Source organism: Rhinoderma darwinii, chromosome 5 (genome assembly GCF_050947455.1).
Source record: "Rhinoderma darwinii isolate aRhiDar2 chromosome 5, aRhiDar2.hap1, whole genome shotgun sequence".
Taxonomy (NCBI): Eukaryota; Metazoa; Chordata; class Amphibia; order Anura; family Rhinodermatidae; genus Rhinoderma; species Rhinoderma darwinii.
In genome coordinates, this window is record NC_134691.1 from 77,036,933 (window position 1) to 77,055,355 (window position 18,423).

Below are 18,423 nucleotides of genomic sequence, written 5' to 3' on the forward strand. Positions count from 1 at the left end.
CGCCTGAAAACTATGCTTGTAAACATACCCTCACCATTTTACGGCCTCCCAGCTTATGTTGTCATGTGTAAAAGTTGCTGTGGGCCATGTATTCAAGAAAAAGTCGACAAACGCCACATTGAGGCCTCCTTCACACATTATAAACTGCATCAAAAGACGCTTCTAAAAATGCTAGCAGTTTTCAAATTTAACGTGCGTTTTTAAGGAGTTTTTAGTGGCGTTTTTCATTTGGTGCTATTTTATACATGCTTTTTCCTGGTGTTTTTGAAGTCCTATTGAGAAGCATATGGGAAAAACGCCTGAAAAAACACCATATCCAGAGCATGCTACGTTTGGAAAAAAACACCACTGACCACAAAATTGCCTCAAAAACGCCACAAACCAGGACGCAGATGTGTGTAATGCATTTTATATTTTACTATAGATTTTAATGTAACATCTGGCCGCACTTAAAACTGCATGAAAAACACGCCGCAAAAAAAGCCATTAAAAAAACACAAAAATGCATGAAAACGCTGTGTGTGGATCCAGCCGAAAACTATCCTTGTTGTAAGCAAAAGTTAGCAGCGGGTCATAAAGCTTTTTTATAAATGTTGCACTTTTATTATACGAACTGAGACATATTTTGTCTTCTTATACGAGGCTTCCCAATCCCACACTGCTTATTACATGGTCAATTACAACAAGATCTTACAGGTCCCATCACGTGTTTGGGAATTCAGGGATTCTTATCTGTCATCAGCACTAATGGTATCTACATAGAAACTGCCTGTAAATGGAAGACTGCAGAGCACTAAAAGCATGTACTGAAGCCACTGCTGAAAGGTTCCAGTTATCTGAATATAATATCATTCTATAGGTAATCCTCGAGGACGTCTGTGTGGTCATGAAAAATGCAGGGAATTATGCCTGTGTTTTTCTTTTTTCTTTTAAAGCTGCCCATAAAAGATAGATGTTTCTAGTCGGATACCGCAGATTTTGGCAGATGGTTTGGCTGCTATCTGGAGAAACAATTTACTTGTACTATTCTTTTGTTAAGATAAGCGGAACCTGAGGTGCCTGGAAGCCGCTCCTCCACCCCTACTGATATAATGTATACTTTCAGCATATTAACTTTCTGGTGTTAATGAAAGGTAAATTATAAGTCTCTTATGGCCTCAACAACACAGAGAGGGAACATGTAAAGGGTAAGGTATATAGCACTGTTCTCCTCGACTAGATGTCCCAGTCTGTTGTTGTTACAAGGCTTGATCGGAGGCCGTCAGTCAGCAGCTATAGAGGGTAGATGACACCGGCAGTGCAAATTCCACACAATGTATTTCCCACTCTACATCAAGGTTCCTACATTGGGTACAAATCAGAGGGCATAGCGTACACCTCACTCCATGGGTAAAAAAAAAAAGGTCAAACTTTAAAAGGCTATGTACACCTTTTGCAGGACATTTTTATTTTATTTTTTTTAAGGTCAAAACTGGTCGCAGCTGGTTTTGACCTTTCATACGGAGCCCTGTTTTTTTTAAATCTGACATGTCTCACTTTATGTGGTAGTAACTTTGTAGTGCTTTTACATATCCAAGCGATTCTGAGATTGTTTTGTCGAGACACATTGTAATTTATGTTAGGCTATGTTCACATCTGTGTCAGGGCTCCGTTCCGCCGGAGTTCTCCGTCGGAGGGGAGCCCTGACACAAACGGAAACCATAGGTTTCCGTTTCCATCACCATTGATTTCAATGTTGACAGATCCGGTGCCAATGGTTTCCGTTTGTCTCAGTTGTGCCAAAGTTTCGTCATCTTGATGGAATCAATAGCGTAGCCGACTACAGTATTGATTCCGTGAAAACGATGGAACCCTGGCACAACGGAGACAAACGGAAACTATTGGCACCGGATCCGTCACCATTGAAATCAATGGTGATGGAAACGGAAACCTATAGTTTCCGTTTGTCTCAGTCAGGGCTCCAGTTCGACGGAACGTCGGAATGGAGCCCTGACACAGATGTAAACGAAGCCTTAGTGGTAAACTTTTGTCGATACATTCAGGGTTTATTTGTGAACAACACAAAAATTTCGAAAAATTAGCATTTTTCGGAATATTCATTTATCTGCTTGTAAGACATATAGTAATACCACACAAAATATTTAACACTTAACATTTCCCATATGTCTACTTAATTTTTTTAAGGTCCTTTTATTTTTCTAGGACGTTACAAGTCCTATAACTTTAGCAACAATTTATAAAATTTTCAAGAATATTTCCAAAACCTATTTTTTAGGAACCAGTTCAGTTATTCAGAGAGTCTATATGTCAGAAACCCCATATAAATCACCCCATTTTATGAAAAACTGCACCCCTCGAAATATTCAAAGCAGCATTTTGGAAGTTATTTTTAAACCTTTAGGTTAGGCGTTTCACAGTAATGAAAGCAAAGTAAAGGCGAAATTTAAATATTTCATTTTTTTTGCAGATATTCAATTGAATCCTTTTTCTTGTAACACAGCACGTGTTAACAGTCAAATGCAGCTCAATATTTATTCGTCTAATTCTGCAGTTTTTATAAATATCCCATATGTGTGCTACTGGACTAAGGCACTATGCACACGACCGTAAAAACGGCCGTAATTACAGCCCGTAATTATGAGCCCATAGACTTCTATTGGCCACGGGTACCTTCCTGTTTGCGTATGGGTGCCGCGGCCGTTAAAAAATATAGAACATGTCCTATTTCAGGCCGTAATTACGGCACAGGCAGGCCCATAGAAGTCTATGGGGCTCCCGTAATTACGGGTGTCTACGTGTGTGCACCCATACACCGCATTCCAAATTATTATGCAAATTTTATTTTTCGCTGATTTTCCTAAATAGTCGATGCAAATGACAGTCAGTATAATCTTCAAGCCATCAAACGTTGGAGTATAATGCAAATTTTATTGAACAAATCTCCTAATGATAACAGGTTTTTTTTAGAAGTAAAAAACTCAAAATGCACTGTTTAAAATTATTATACACAGCAGAGATCAAAACATTTTAAAGGTTGTAAAAATAACTAAAATGGTCATTTGTTGAATTTGCAGCATCAGGAGGTCATATTTACAGAAATCAAAAGCTCTTTCAATCAAAAAAAACTTAACAGGCCAAGTTACATGTTAACATAGGACCCCTTCTTTAATATCACCTTCACAATTCTTGCATCCATTGAATTTGGGAGTATTTGGACAGTTTCTGCTTGAATATCTTTGCAGGATGTCAGAATAGCCTCCCAGAGCTTCTGTTTTGATGTGAACTGCCTCCCACCCTCATAGATATTTTGCTTGAGGATGCTCCAAAGGTTCTCAATAGGGTTGAGGTCAGGGGAACATGGGAGCCACACCATGAGTTTCTCTCCTTTTATGCCTATAGCAGCCAATGACACAGAGGTATTCTCTGCAGCATGAGATGGTGCATTGTCATGCATAAAGATAATTTTGCTACAGAAGGAACGGTTCTTCTTTTTGTACCACGGAAGAAAGTGGTCAGTCATAAACTCTACGTACTTTGCAGAGGTCATTTTCACACCGTCTGGGACCCTAAAGGGGCCTACCAGCTCTCTCCCCATGATTCCAGCCCAAAACATGACTCTGCCACCTCCTTGCTGACGTCACAGCCTTGTTAGGACATGGTGGCCATTCACCAACCATCCACTACTCCATCCAACTGGACCATCCAGGTTTGCACGGCACTCATCAGTAAACAACACGGTTTGAAAATTAGTCTTCATGTATTTCTGAGCCCACTGCAACCGTTTCTGCTTGTGAGCATTGTTTAGGGGTGGCCGAATAATAGCTTTATGCACACTTGCAAACCTCTGGAGGATCCTACACCTTGAGGTTCGCGGGACTCCAGAGGCACCAGCGGCTTCAAATACCTGTTTGCTGCTTTGCAATGGCATTTTAGCAGCTGCTCTCCTAATCCTATTAATTTGTCTGGCAGAAACCTTCCTCATTATGCCTTTATCTGAACGAACCCGTCTGTGCTCTGAATCAGCCACAAATCTTTTCACAGTACGATGATCACGCTTACGTTTTCTTGAAATATCCAATGTTTTCATACCTTGTCCAAGGTATTGCACTATTTCACGCTTTTCGGCAGCAGAGAGATCCTTTTTCTTTCCCATATTGCTTGAAACCTGTGGCCTGCTTAATAATGTGGAACATCCTTCTTAAGTAGTTTTCCTTTGATTGGGCACACCTGGCAAACTAATTATCACAGGTGTCTGAGATTGATTACAATGGTCCAAAGAGCCCTAAGACACAATACCATCCATGAGTTTAATTGAAAAACTAATAATTACATGTTTATGACACATAAATCCAATGTGCATAATAATTTGGAACACGGTGTAATTACGGGAGCATTGGTTGGGGACGTCAGGGGATTTAAATTTTTAAATAAAGAGAAGCAGAGAAAATGGCGCCTGAGCGATCATGTGACCCTTTTAAGGGGTTTGGACATGATTGTCACATTATTTCCAGCCCCGGGTCCGTAAATACGGGTTAAATAGGGGTTAAAAACGTGTGACAAAGGACCCGTATTTACGGGCAGTATTTACGGGAGGGAAAAAATACGGTCGTATGCATGGGGCCTAAAACACAGGCCTCAGAAATGAAGCAGCGACTTTGGGGCCTCCTTTTTATTAGGATGTTTTCTAGGCACCGCTATAGGTTTGCAGAGGTCTTGAGATGTTAAAATATAAGAAACACCCCCCAAAAAGACACCATTTTGTAAACTACACTTCCAAGGAATTAATATAGGGGTACAGTGAGCATTTTGACCCTACAGGTATTTCAGAGATTTTACTAGAATTGGGCCGTGGAAATTAAAACATTTATTTTTTCCAATAAGATGTAGTTTTAGCTCAAATTTCCCCAAAAAAATAAAGGGAGAAAAGTACCGCAAGATTTGTAAAGCAATTTCTCCCGAGTACGGCAATACCCCATATGTGCCCATAAATTACTGTTTGGGCTCACGGTCGGGCTCAGAAAGGAAGGAGCACACAATTTTTCTTTTGGAAGGCAAATTTAGCTGGATTGGTTTTAGGACGCCATGTCGCATTTTCAAAGCCCCTGATATACCAAAACAGAAGTGACTCCATTTTAGAAACAACACCCCTCAAGGCATTCATCTAGCAGTGTAGTGAGCATATTGACCCCACAGATGTCATATTAGTGTACAGTGGATGTTACAGAGTGAAAATGGCAATATTTCCACTGATTTGCGAAATATGTTGCGCCCAGCTTGTGCCACTTGAGAAACATACCCTATAAATTGTTAAGCAAGTTCTCCCAGGTATGGCAATACCATATATATGTGAACGTACAGTAAACTGCTGTTTGGGGACAATGTAGGGTTCAGAAGGCAGGGAGCTCCATTTGACTTTTGGAGAGCGGATTTTGCTTGTTAGAGGTTCTGTTTGGGGTTTTACTGGTATATGAGTTTAAAATGTGAGGGGCAAATGTAATGTGTGCGGAAACCATCAGGGCATAATAAGGTGGTATAATAATGGGGTATCTAATCAAATTAATAATCTATAGAGGTGTTGTACGCTTTGAAGCAACCCATTGTGCACAGGCCAGTGTCGCACTGATAAATGGTGTCCATTATATACCCCTCTTGGAACACACTTTGCACTTTTTCTGGGACCTTTCCTCCTTTGTAGTTTAGGAAACTTTGCTGGGAAAGTGTTGTCCTGGTATAATACGGGCACCCTCGCTTCCAGCAGATGTGCTTGGGTCCACCCCTTCCTGGTTCTCAAATATTAGGGTCTTGATAACCACTTGAACCGAAAGTGAAGGAGGTAACCAAAAAACAGCAATTCTGGAATTTATTTGTATTCTTTTTTTTTTTTCAGCATTAACCTTGTGCCATAAAGTAAGTTAACTTTATTCTTTGGATTGATATAATTATGGTGACATTATATATATATATATATATATTATTTTTTTTTTATGTATTACAGCTTTTGAACAATAAAATAATTTTCTCTTTATCGCCATATTCTGACAGCCAAAACGTCTTTATTTTTATGCCGACAAAGCTGTGTGAGGGCTTGTTTTTTGCACGAAGGGCATTCGTTTTTACTGGTACCATTTTGGGGTGAATGTGACTATTTAGTCAATTTTTTTGGGAGGCAAGTTTTTTTTTCATTTTTTCTAATAATATAATACTTATTATGGGAAAAAGACAATTTGGGGTTTTTTAACGTGAAACTTGTATTTTTTTTATTTTGCACAATATTTTTTATTAACCTTTGTTCTTTAGTCCCATTTGGGAACTTGAAGGCCTGGACAGCTGATCGCTATTCTAATACATTGCACTACCTATGTAGTGCAATGTATTAGTGGTATCCGTTTTAATGAAAGACGGAATTCAATGCTGTGACTAATCCGTCACATGACAGACAGCAACGACACCTGATGGTATCCATTGACCTTAATGGCGTCCGTTGTGATTCTGTCATGGTGTCCGTCAGTTTTTGTTTTTTTTTAAAAATCTATTTTTTCCAGTATTTTTTTTACGGAATCTGGACGGAGTCTCTGAAGCGCAGATGTGAGCATGGCCTATGGAACTGCAATGCGATCAGCAACAATCATAGCTCTGAAAGGATGAGATTTTCTATGATCTGGACATTGCTGTGGGAGCGCAACTGTCAACCACAATTATCGTTGCAATTTGTACATTTTTGAGCGATTGCAATTATAATATCTCGGTATGAATGCAAAAAAAGATCAAGAATCATTATCGTTATCTGTGGCTTAAATTGCTATGCATAAATGTTTGACGGACAGTTTTTTCTACTCAAGTACAGAAGGAAATTGTATGATAATTGTAATGTAGTGAATGTCCATTTTATGTACATTTTGGTTGGGGATCGTTGTTGGTAGTTTTCAAAATTCTTATTTGTAAATGCAAATTTAGACTAATTTCTTGGCAAGTAAATCTGGCCCATACACAGGATGGCTGCTGAAACAACGATCTCCCCTGACTCCACCATTAAAGGGGTTAGCTGGGTTATTAAATGTAATGGCCTATCTCTAGGAGAGGCCATCAATATTAGATGGGTAGGAGTCCAACTGTCGGCACCGTTGCCCATCAGCTGTTTGAAGAGACTGCAGCGCTTGTACAAGCCTCTTTATTGTTTACATAATTTTCCTCTCTATTTGTACTTGCCCGCGACGTTACATTTGTAGCGGCTGTGCAAAGTATCGCACCACTGCTCTATCCAAGTGAATGGGACAGCGGTGCAACACCTGGCACAGTCACTGCCTATTTAATGGCCCCTGCAAATACAAACGAGGAGAACCATGCAAAAAATGAAGAGGCTGCAGCGTTTGGTAGACCGCTGCGGCCCATTCAAAAAGCAGATCGTTGGTGGGCGCTGACTATCGGACCCCCACCGATCTAATATTGATAGCCTATCCTAAAACTGTGCAGCGAATTCCAACCGCAGCACCTTCCGTCCGAAAAACCGCACCACATTGTAGTGTAGAATACAGCGCTGGATTAAAAAAAACGACCATACTTACTCTTAAAAAACAAAAACGAACATACTTACCCCTTCCCTCTTTTCTGTGCGTAGTTTGGCCTCCTAAGATGACATTGTAGGCCATGTGATTGGCCGCAGCAGTCACATGGGATGAAACGTTATCCCGGGAGGCCAGACTGCAGGATGCGTGTTCTGGGTAAGTATGATTTATTTTTATTTTTTCATGAGTTGCTGTGATTCTGCCGCAAATGTCGCAACACTTGGCTTTCTCTAGCAGGTTTTGCATCCCCATTGAATTCAATGAGGAAAACCTGCAACAGAAAATCAATGAAAACGCAGCATAAATTGACATGATTAAATTCCGCACCGCAGGTCAATTTATTAACAATTAGGCTGGCACACCGTTACGGGGGCATCAGTATTTAGCACATTGTTATGGAGACATCTGTGGCTGACACACTGTTGAAGGGACATCTTTAATTGGCACACTTTTAAGCGCCCCTTTGTGGCTGGCACGCTGCCAAGATAAAGGTCATGCAACAAATCTATTTTATGTGATGTGGGCAGGTTTTTTAGTCTGCCTTTTGTAATAAAACTCTGTTTCTTTTCGCTTATTTAAGTATATGGACACAATGTCATTCTGCAGTTGCCTCTATTGGGTGACAAAAGGAGCCAGCAGCTGTAGAACTACAAGTCCCAGAACGCCCGCTCCCTCCACACAGAACAGCGCAGCGCTTCTCTGCTATTCAAGTCTCCCGCCTACTTGGAGTCACATGCTGTGATGACGTAACTGCTGAGCCCGGTCACATGACCATGATGTCATCAAGTGTCCTTTAAGCCCCTGGAAGGCAGCCTGTAGTGTGGTGGCCGCGGCAGCCGGCGGTATGGGCACCTGCTGAGAGGCGTGATCTCCGGGGACGGATTTTTTTTTTTTATTTACTTTTTTTTTTAATTTTTCATTTATCCTTTTTTTTTTTTTTTTCTTTTATTTGCTGCGGCATGTGAGACAGTGCTGGAGGCAGCGGGGGATGAAGGTGGGCTGTCTTCCCATTGTGACTGCGGGGATCTGGTGCACACAAAGCCTCCGTGCCCCCCTCACTGCCAGAGACAACAGGAGGAGCCCATTGATTTACAGGAGACGGTTGCTGTAGCCGCACACCTTGTGACCCGCTCCGGGCCCGGGCATCAGCCAAGCAGTCGCCGGGTGGTCTATAAACCCGGGGAGGCCCCATCTCGGCCTGTTTGTCGCCCACAGCCGGGGAGATGCAGCTGTGACACGGCGGTGAAGATGGGAATGCTGAGCCCGCACGGAGGGAGGAGAAGAGAAATCTGTTGCCCGTATCCAACGAGCTCACATCAGTGCCATCCCCGGGCTGCTCCTGGGAGCCCGGATACTGTGATCCGGGGCCCTGAAGGGCCACACCGCTCTTCTCTCTGAGGATCCCTGTGTATAAAGACGCTGCTTCAGGATAGTGACCTGTGTGACCCCTCCCCCCCCCACCTGCTGCAGAGATCGGGCTCTAGGAGGGTCCACTCACTATTTCCCCCCTGTAGAAGTGCCCTCATCTGCCCCTCACCTCCACTGTTCCCCTCATGCATGACTGGTTTTCTAGTTGGGCCACAATGACTGGGTGATGTGGTAGCGATGATGATGATGGTGATGGTAGAGACATTGATCAGAACCCATTGTGATTCCCGGTGACTGGTGTCTTCACATCCGTCTGTTATCTCGTGTCTTGTCTCCTTGTGTTTCTTTTGCTGAGTTGCCCCCCTGAGGCAGTTGTTCGATGGAAGTATGTTACCAGCTGCCGGTGCTGCCCCTGGACAGACAGGTCCCCAAACATGTCCTAAGTCGTCGCGGTGCCATCAGCTTCAGTTCCAGTTCTGCTTTGTTCGGATGCCCCAACCCCAGGCAGCTTTCTCAGGTAAGAGCGCTGTCCTGGCATAAACCAAGGACTGGACCATCTGCTATTGTGTTGTATTAATATCGGGTGAACAAGAGAAAAGCTTAAATAGCAATTCCCAATATATTGTTATCCGTGGAATACGGGAGCCCAAATGGGACTGGATTATAAAACCAAAAACGGTCGGAGAATGCGCTTTCCCTGTAGCAGGAAAGGTCATTTCATGAACTAAAAGTCACTCTCCAGATTTGACATTCCGATGTATAGGAAAGCTGAGTGACAACGGCTAATGATCCCATAGAGTTGTGCCAAGAGTGTCCTTTCGGCATGTGTACGGGGGTTTTGTGTTCTCAGTTTTTTTTATTGTTTTTTTTAGCTTTACTGAAATGCAATGTCGATTCCACTTTTCAGTACAGAGGCGTCCGACAAAGAAATGTACGCATGGTGGTATATGTTTCTTCTACTTTGGGTGACCTGTAACTCAGGTATACAGTTGAATACGGGGATTACGTTTAGCACACATCAGCAGATTTTCCTGGCTTATGCGCCAAACGTAAAATAAATACGAGGCAGGTTTCAGGAGAACACCGCTTCTGAATCCAGATGTTTTTAAAGTGTTTTTTTTTTTTTTTTCGATGCGTATTCCGAAGTGTCGTTGTTAAATCGGCTTGTAAAATGTTTCAAGAAGTGACACATCACTTCTTTTTTACCAAACGTATTTGTACAAGTCGTTTTTAATTCTGCAGTGTAAAAATGCGCCACATATGAACTACACTGTGTATTTACCATTAAAATAAATGGGAAGCGGTCTGCAGGTGTATTTTGGAGCGTTTTATGCCCCGAAATATGCCTGAAAATAAGCAGTGTGAATATGCCCGAAGACTCGACTTTGAGTTTTTGGTTGTATGTGCCGGCGGGGAGGGTTATGAGGGGAACCAGCATCTTTGATGACCAGAACACTTGAAATTGCCCAATATTACTCTCCATAATGCTGGGGAATAACTTTGAGATTATTTGAATTTTTCCTTTGTCATAAAAGCGAATTATCTGATGCCCACCCCCAAGGCCTGCTCTGGTGCCAGTTACAGGAGCGGTGGATGTCTTCTTGCCCATGGTGGCATTTGCATGGCACTGTTTACTTGCTGTGCTGGTGTCTAGAGTTTCTCACTGATCTGAACTCGGATGATATGTTCTCCCTGTACTCGTATGAACTTCCTCGGCATATTTCAGCTTCTTCCCGCAACCTAAAGACCTACAAATGGCTGTGATTACTGTCTGGAATAATCTGGCAATATATAATCCAAACATAAATAAATACACGTGGGTGAGATATCGCATAATGTATGGCTAGTTTCTTGTGACATATATTTTTTATTTATTTTTTTTACCTCTGACTGTAAACTTGATTTCCATTTACTAACAGCAAGCAGAGGTCTGGAGGTATTGAAATAAAGTGTATTCGGGTATGTTCAAACGCAAACTCAAAAATGTCTGAAAATACGGGGTTGTTTTTCGCAGCGTTTTTTACGGCCGTTTTTGGAGCGGTTTTCTATAATGTCAATGAAAAACGGCTCAAAGTGACATGTACTTCCTTTTCGCGGCCGTTTTGAAAAAATATAACAGCACGCCGTTTTCCCATTGCAATCAATGGTCAGATGTTTGGAGGCGTTCTGCTTCCGATTTTTCGTCAGTTTACGGCCCGAAAAATGGCCGACAGTAAGCCGTGTGAACATACCCTTGGAAAGTTAGACCTTTTATTATGCAGTGATTAGGCTGTTAGTATAAAACCAGAAAACCCTCTTAGGCTATGTTCACACGGAGTATTTTGGGGGAGGAATATCTGCCTCAAAATTCAGTTTGGAACTTTGAGGCAGATATTCCTCTCCCTGCACGCCGATTTTCGCGGCAATTATCGCGCCGTTTTTCGCCCGCGGCCATTGAGCGCCGCGGGCATAAAACAGCGAGAAATACACTTTCTCCTGCCTCCCATTGAAGTCAATGGGAGGTCAGAGGCGGAAGAGCCCGAAGATAGGGCATGTTGCTTCTTTTTCACGCGAGCCGTTTTTCCGCTCGTGGGAAAAAACCGCCTCTGCCTTCCATTGAAATCAATGGGAGGCTTTTTTGGCGTGTTTTCCAACGCGGTTTCCGCGTCAAACGTGTCAAAAAACTGTGTGAACTGCCCCTTAAAGGGAATGTGTTGCCAGAAAAACATGGTTTTTTTTTAAAAATTAAACATTTAGTGTGTGGGTGATTAAACATTGTTCAATTTTTTTTTATTTTTTTGCACGAGTCCATGTAATATTATAAATTATTTCTAATTTATAATACTACCCATTTTTGGTCACTAGATGGAGCTGTTCCCAAAATTGCAGCATTGCAACATTGGGTTAAAAGCCCTCGCTCTAGTGAGCTCTCAGCATCCCCCCCTCCTTTATCCTGGCTAGTGCCGGGATAAACGAGGGGTTTGAAAGGTTTAACCTCCTACACTGTGTGTCGCCATTTTTTGAGGTAACCCACAGTGTAGTAGGTTTACATACAGTAGTAAACACACACAAACACTAACATACATTGAAATCTCTTACCTGCTCCTGCCGCCGCGGCTCCCTCCGGCCCGTCCGCTCCCTTTGCTGCCGCTGTTCCATGTGCACAAGTCCGGAAGCCGCGACCGGAAGTAGTAATATTACTGTCCGGCCGCGACTTCCGGTCCACAGGAAAATGGCGCCGGACGGCGCCAATTTCGAATAGGACTGTGTGGGAGCGGCGCATGCGCAGTTCCCACACAGACGCCGTACACGGCAGTCAATGGGACGGGAGCCGTTCGCAGTCCCTATGGGACTGTGGCTGCCGTATTCCATGTCTGTGTGTGTCGTTAATCGACACACACCGAAATGGAACAAAAAATGGCAGCCCCCATAGGGAAGAAAAAGTGTAAAAATAAGAAAGTAAAACACAAACACACAAATGAAAATAAACGTTTTTATTAAAGCACTAACATCTTTAACATATAAAAAAATTATTTGTGATGACACTGTTCCTTTAAGAGCTGTGAAATTCCTTCTTGTGTGGTTTTGCATACATAATAATTGTACGTGTTTGTGGCATAACATTATCCAGTAGGCTGGTATTGGGAACCAGAGCAGTGAGTTTTCCTTCAGGACTCAAACTTCATAGTGTTCTTATTATTGGAGATTTTCTTTTTTTTATTTTCTTAAAATGTTATCTTCCTATATCTTAAAATGTGATTTTTTTTGCTACTACGAGTACAGACCTGTAGCTGTGATATACCGCTCCTTATATAGGGAAGCATATTCAGCTTTAATGTATATTTACAATTTTAATTAACAATTTTTCTTGTAATTTCATATCCATTTGATGTGGGTTTTCTAGTGTATAGAGTCTAAATTGGAATGAGCAGTAAGGCCCCATGCACACGACTATAAAATCACCCGTAATTACGGACCATAATTACGGGCCCATTAATTTCTATGGCTGGCGGACACCTTCCCGTATGTCTACGGGAGGGTGTCCATGCCGTAGAAACCGGACGAAAAAAATGGGACATGTCCTATTTTACGGACCATGCTCCTATACTTTATAAAAACAGCCAGCTGCCGTCCGTGCCCGTAATTATGGGCACGGTCATGTGCATGGTTCCTTAGGGTATGTGCACACGTAGTGACCAAAAACGTCTGAAAATACAGAGCTGTTTTCAAGGGGAAAAAGTCCCTGATTTTCAGACGTTTTTTGAGCAACTCCCGTTTTTCGTGGCGTTTTCGCAGCGTTTTTGGAGCAGTTTTCATTGGAGTCTATGAGAAAACAGCTCCAAAAACGTCCAAAGAAGTGTCCTGCACTTCTTTTGACGAGGCTGTATTTTTACGCGTCGTCGTTTGACAGCTGTCAAACGACGACGCGTAAATAACAGGTCGTCTGCACAGTACGTCGGCAAACCCATTCAAATGAATGGGCAGATGTTTGCCGACGTATTGTAGCCTTATTTTCAGACGTAAAACGAGGCATAATACGCCTCGTTTACGTCTGAAAATAGGTTGTGTGAACCCAGCCTCAGGCTGGATTCACACGAGCATGTTCAGTCTGTAAAGGACGGACGTATTTCGGCTGCAAGTCCCGGACTGAACACAGTGCAGGGAGCCGGGCTCCTAGCATCATAGTTATGTACGATGCTAGGAGTCCCTGCCTCTCTGCAGGACAACTGTCCCGTACTGTAATCATGTTTTCAGTACGGGACAGTAGTTCCACGGAGAGGCAGGGACTCCTAGCATCGTACATAACTATGATGCTAGGAGCCCGGCTCCCTGCAGTGTGGTCGGTCCGGGACTTGCGGCCGAAATACGTTCCGTCCTTTACAGACCGAACATGCTCGTGTGAATCCAGCCTTACTATTAGGCTCTGTTCACATCTGCGCTCTGACTTCCATTATTCTGTTCTATCTTTGTTATTAGTTTCCTATGACAGAAGTGCCTAGACCGTCAAATGACGGACACCAACGGCTCCCGATGGAATACTGCCGAGTTTTGTCATGGTTTCCTTCATTTATATGGACAGAACAGAGATGTCCAGCATTTCTAACGGAGCCTTCAATGCTCATGTAAACATGGCCCTACATAAGATCAGATTGAGAATGGAAGAACCAACAAGTGTCCCGGTATTTTGGTCTTGGGTGTTTGTTCAGCTGTTGGCTCTTGCAGTTCTACGTTACAATCCTTGGTTGAACTTTAAGCACTTAGTAAGTAAATCTGTTTGCCATTGTATTTAGTTCCTACAGCCCAGCTGTTTTTCTGTCCATGGTCCGTCCTGTCCCCCCCCCCCCCCACAACTGGATTCTAAAAGGAAGAGGGTTATAAAGCTTTCTTTATTCTTCTCTTCCCCGTTGGATCCATTCCCAATTTTCTGTGTTGTGGTGTTCCCCCAACAATACAACACAAGAAGAGCCGCAACCAGAAAACCTATAATTCTTGCTCAATCAAATGATCATATTAAAGAGGTATTTCCTGAATCGACAAATATAACCTATCCACAAAATGGGTGATAATTGTCTGATCGCTGGGGGCCCCAAATCTGGGACCCCTACTGACCGCAAGAATAGGAGTCCCGAATCTCCTGTTCCTCCTCACTGTGCCCGCCACTCCATTCAATGTCTATATTCACATAAATGTGGGGAAAAGCTGACGTGAAAAACGTCTGTTTTTCAAGTCAGAGTTTTAACCGTTTGGGACCCGATTTCACGGATCCCCCGCGGCCCCATTGAAATACATGCGTCCGTGTGACGGCTGTTGTTTTAACAGCCGTCACATGGACGTATTAAACGTTCGTGTGAATGAGCCCCAAGGGTCAGTTCACACGTTGCGTAAATACTGGGGATTTTCTGCAACGGAATTCGTTGCAAAAAAAATCTGCACCAAATACAGTAGCCGCACCGTGGATGAGATAAAACAAATGTCATCCACACGCTGCGTAAATGATGAGCGGAAAAACTGCTCAGAAATTCACTTGCAGAGTTTTATTCCGCAGCATGTCAATTGTATTCACGTAAATGCTGCTTATTTGTTGTGGAATTTCCTCATTGAATTCGGGGTTCGGGGAGGTAAATGTTGCAACAAATATCAGTTGTTGCACATTTTTTTGCAGCGGGTTTGCATTGATCCCGCAGCAAAAACGCGACTCAGAAAATAAAAAATATATTATACCGACCTAGTAGTCTGTGTTTCATCCTCCTGGGATGAGCGTGCTGCAGTTTTTTGCAGCGGACATTCCAGCCAAAAAACTGCACCACAGTTTGGTGCGATTTTTCGCCCGGAATTCCCTGCGGCACACAGGGTGTATACGCTGCGTGCATTTATGCAGCGTATCCGCCCTGTGTGAACTCCGCCTTAGAGTATGTTCACACGGCCGAAAAATGGCCAAAAAAATCGGAAGCAGAACGCCTACAAACATCTGCCCAATGATTTCAATGGGAAAATGGCATTCTGTTCCGACGGGCTGTTTTTTTGAGAAACGGCCATGAAAAACACGTGCATGTCACTTCTTGGGACGTTTTTGGAGCCGTATTTCATTGACTCCATAGCAAAACCGCTCCAAAAATGGCCATAATAAAATGCAGCGAAAAACGAGAGTAGCTGAAAATCAGGTACTGTTTTCCCTTGAAAACCGCTCCGTAATTTCAGCCGTATCGGACGCTGCCGTGTGCACATACCCTTACAAACTGACGTGCAAATGGTTAATATGCCACAAAGCAGATGAGACACTATTTTGGAGAAAAAGAACATTGGTAAATGTGGGCCATTGTCTCCTAAAAAAAGAATGTTGTGTGTTAAGCATATTGTAGTACAGGATACATTTTGGGTAAAAAAGAGAAGCATCGGTTCTGTTGTATGACGGGCAGCATTGGCGCCCGACAGAACTTATTGACTTTAATGGTTTCTATTGGGTTTCCTTCAGGGTGTCCGCGGTTTTACTAAAAAGTATAGCGCAACATGCTGTGCTATTGTTTCCGGTATTTTTGGCCGGATCTGTGACGGAGGCCCCTAGTGGAGCCTCCAATACAGATGTGATCAGGCCCTAAGATTCTGTTCACACCGATTTCATGGCTTCCATACTTACAAGAGTCATGACAGATCGTTGACTTGAAATGGCTCGGTCAGGATAGTGTGTGTGTGTATTCCCCCCCCCCCCCCCACTTTGCTGGTGATGGATCAGTGACGGATGAGACAGATGAGGATGGTGTTGTGTGTCACATTTGTATATGTAACGCTACACTACTTGGCTGTGTAAATAAAGTCATTTGAGTTCCTTTCATAACAGTGTGATGGTAAATGGTAGCAGCAGTTCACACGTGGGTGCCACCTGACCGCACGTAGCCATGTGTACTACTATATTCTCCCAATACGACCAGCAGTCTTCTTTTTTTATTGCACCCATGTTTCCTTGGAGCGGTTATCTGGAAAGGTAGGGAGTGTACGTGGATACTATTCACATTTTGGGAAGTACTGTACATTTTCTTTACCCCCACACACTTTTTCCCGGGATCATAACGTTTTACTTTCATCGGAGTGGTTACCATTTATATCTCTTCTCAGCCAAGAGTGATGGAATAGATTTCTGTTGGTATTGATAATGGATTTGCATTAATGATCATAAAACAGATTTTCCACCAAAATAACTATTGGTAAATCAGAAATTGGAACAGTAGCCACAGTTTGGTGATATTGACCTACCAGTGCCATTTTTTGCAGAAGTGATATTGTATACGTCCACTTTTACATTTTGGTTACGAATTCTCTGTAACAAAAATTCTCTTCTGTGGCCTAACTCTGGGTTTACGTGGGATTCAGTACCCTAGTAAATATATCTATCTTGCTGATAATATTTGAGATTTTCAAGGGCGGCATCACTACAGCAAAACATATCTAAGTATTTGGGAGAATGAATGTTGTAGTGAGGTTGGGAGCAGGATTACCATGCGGGTATGTTCACACACCAACTCGAAAACGTCTCAAAATACGGAGCAGTTTTCAAGGGAAAACCGCTCCTGATTTTCAGACATATTTTAAGCCACTCGCGATTTTTGCAGCGTTTTTTGCGTCCGTTTTTGGAGCTTTTTTCGATAGTCAATGAAAAACTCCTCCAAAAACGTCCCAAGAAGTGACCTGCACTTCTTTTTCGCGGCCGTTTTTTTACGCGTAATTTTTTGGGCGTTTGCGGCCCGAAAAACGTCCAGAAATAAGGGTACCCGCAGCTTTTCCACAGAAAAATTCTACATTGAAAAGGGTGAAGTCCTCAGTGAACATCCAGGACAGAACGATCGTGCTGTAGATTTGATAATCTGCATTGTGATTTCCGTGCGGAAATTATTCAGCAGCATGTGGCTTTGATTTTTATTTATTTTTTTAAATCTCATGTTCTTGCCTGCAACAGTCTTCCGCTGTAGATTTTCCGTCCGGACGGAAAATTTGCAACCAATCCAGTGTGTGTGCATGGGGTCTAAGGGTACCCATTAATGTTGCAGATTTTTTCGCAGCAAAACTCACGTGTTACGTGCTGATTTTGGTTCAGATTCTGCGTGGTTTTTCACTCGTTCTACATTGAAAAGAGTGAAATCCGCTGTAAACATCCGAACAGAATAGACAAGCTGCGGTTTTGAAAACCTGCAGCGTGCTCTGATTTCCATGCAGAAAATGTTCCGCAGCATGTGGATGAGATTTGTTCAAATCTAATCCACGTGGCTAGGACTGTAATCCGCAGCATTTTTGTCCCGTGTGCAGTTGACCTAAAGGACAGACAGGTGCTAGTGTTCAGGGAATCTATTTCTAAGGTTGTATTCGGATGACCTTCGGCTTAAGACAGAAGCTGCATGTTTATTGCGAAGAACAGGATCAATCCATCACCGGACGAAAAAAGGAAAACCTAGGATATGATCCCATTCTTACATACATATACACCCATTCGGAAAGCAGCCCAAGTCTAAGGACACATAGCAGCGGCCGAGGCGCAGCTGGACACAGACCACGTGCCATTTTATTGCAAAGCGAGGCAGTTTAAATAATTTTTGGTGGTAAACAGTTTAACCTGCTAAAAAAAAAATTACATAAACAATCATTTAAGTGCTGTTTCAATTTGACATATTTAGGGCCTGTTCACATCACTGTTGCCCTTCCGTTGACGGTTTCCGTCGGGTTAAATCTAAGCTTCCGTTTCCCTCACCATTGATATCAAACAAGGGGGTCAATTATAGCACAAAAGTCATAAACTGTTGTAAAAGGAATTACTTTAGTAGGGGATAGATACAAAACACTTAAAAATGAGTCCAACAATGTAAAATATGGCGTCAGCCTGTGCAGGAGGTACAAAATAGAATCAAGACATGTACACGCATAACATATAACATATAGACCTGTGGATATAAGGACAAGGTCTGCAAAACTAGTTGGTTTTTATATGAAAATAAGGCTTATTAAAGCAGTGATCATAAAGTGACAATAT

The 18,423-nt window shown here is 42.6% G+C and overlaps 1 protein-coding gene across 1 annotated transcript in view; it reads left to right on the forward strand.

Moving 5' to 3' along the window:
- The first annotated feature begins 8,317 nt into the window (after positions 1–8,317).
- PDE7A (phosphodiesterase 7A) overlaps positions 8,318–18,423 on the forward strand; it is a 97,160-nt gene continuing 87,054 nt past the window's right edge. Inside the window, exon 1 of the mRNA XM_075826173.1 lies at positions 8,318–9,447. Within this exon, the coding sequence (XP_075682288.1) occupies positions 9,310–9,447 (138 nt within the window). The 5' untranslated portion in view covers positions 8,318–9,309. The remainder of the gene's footprint in view (positions 9,448–18,423) is intronic.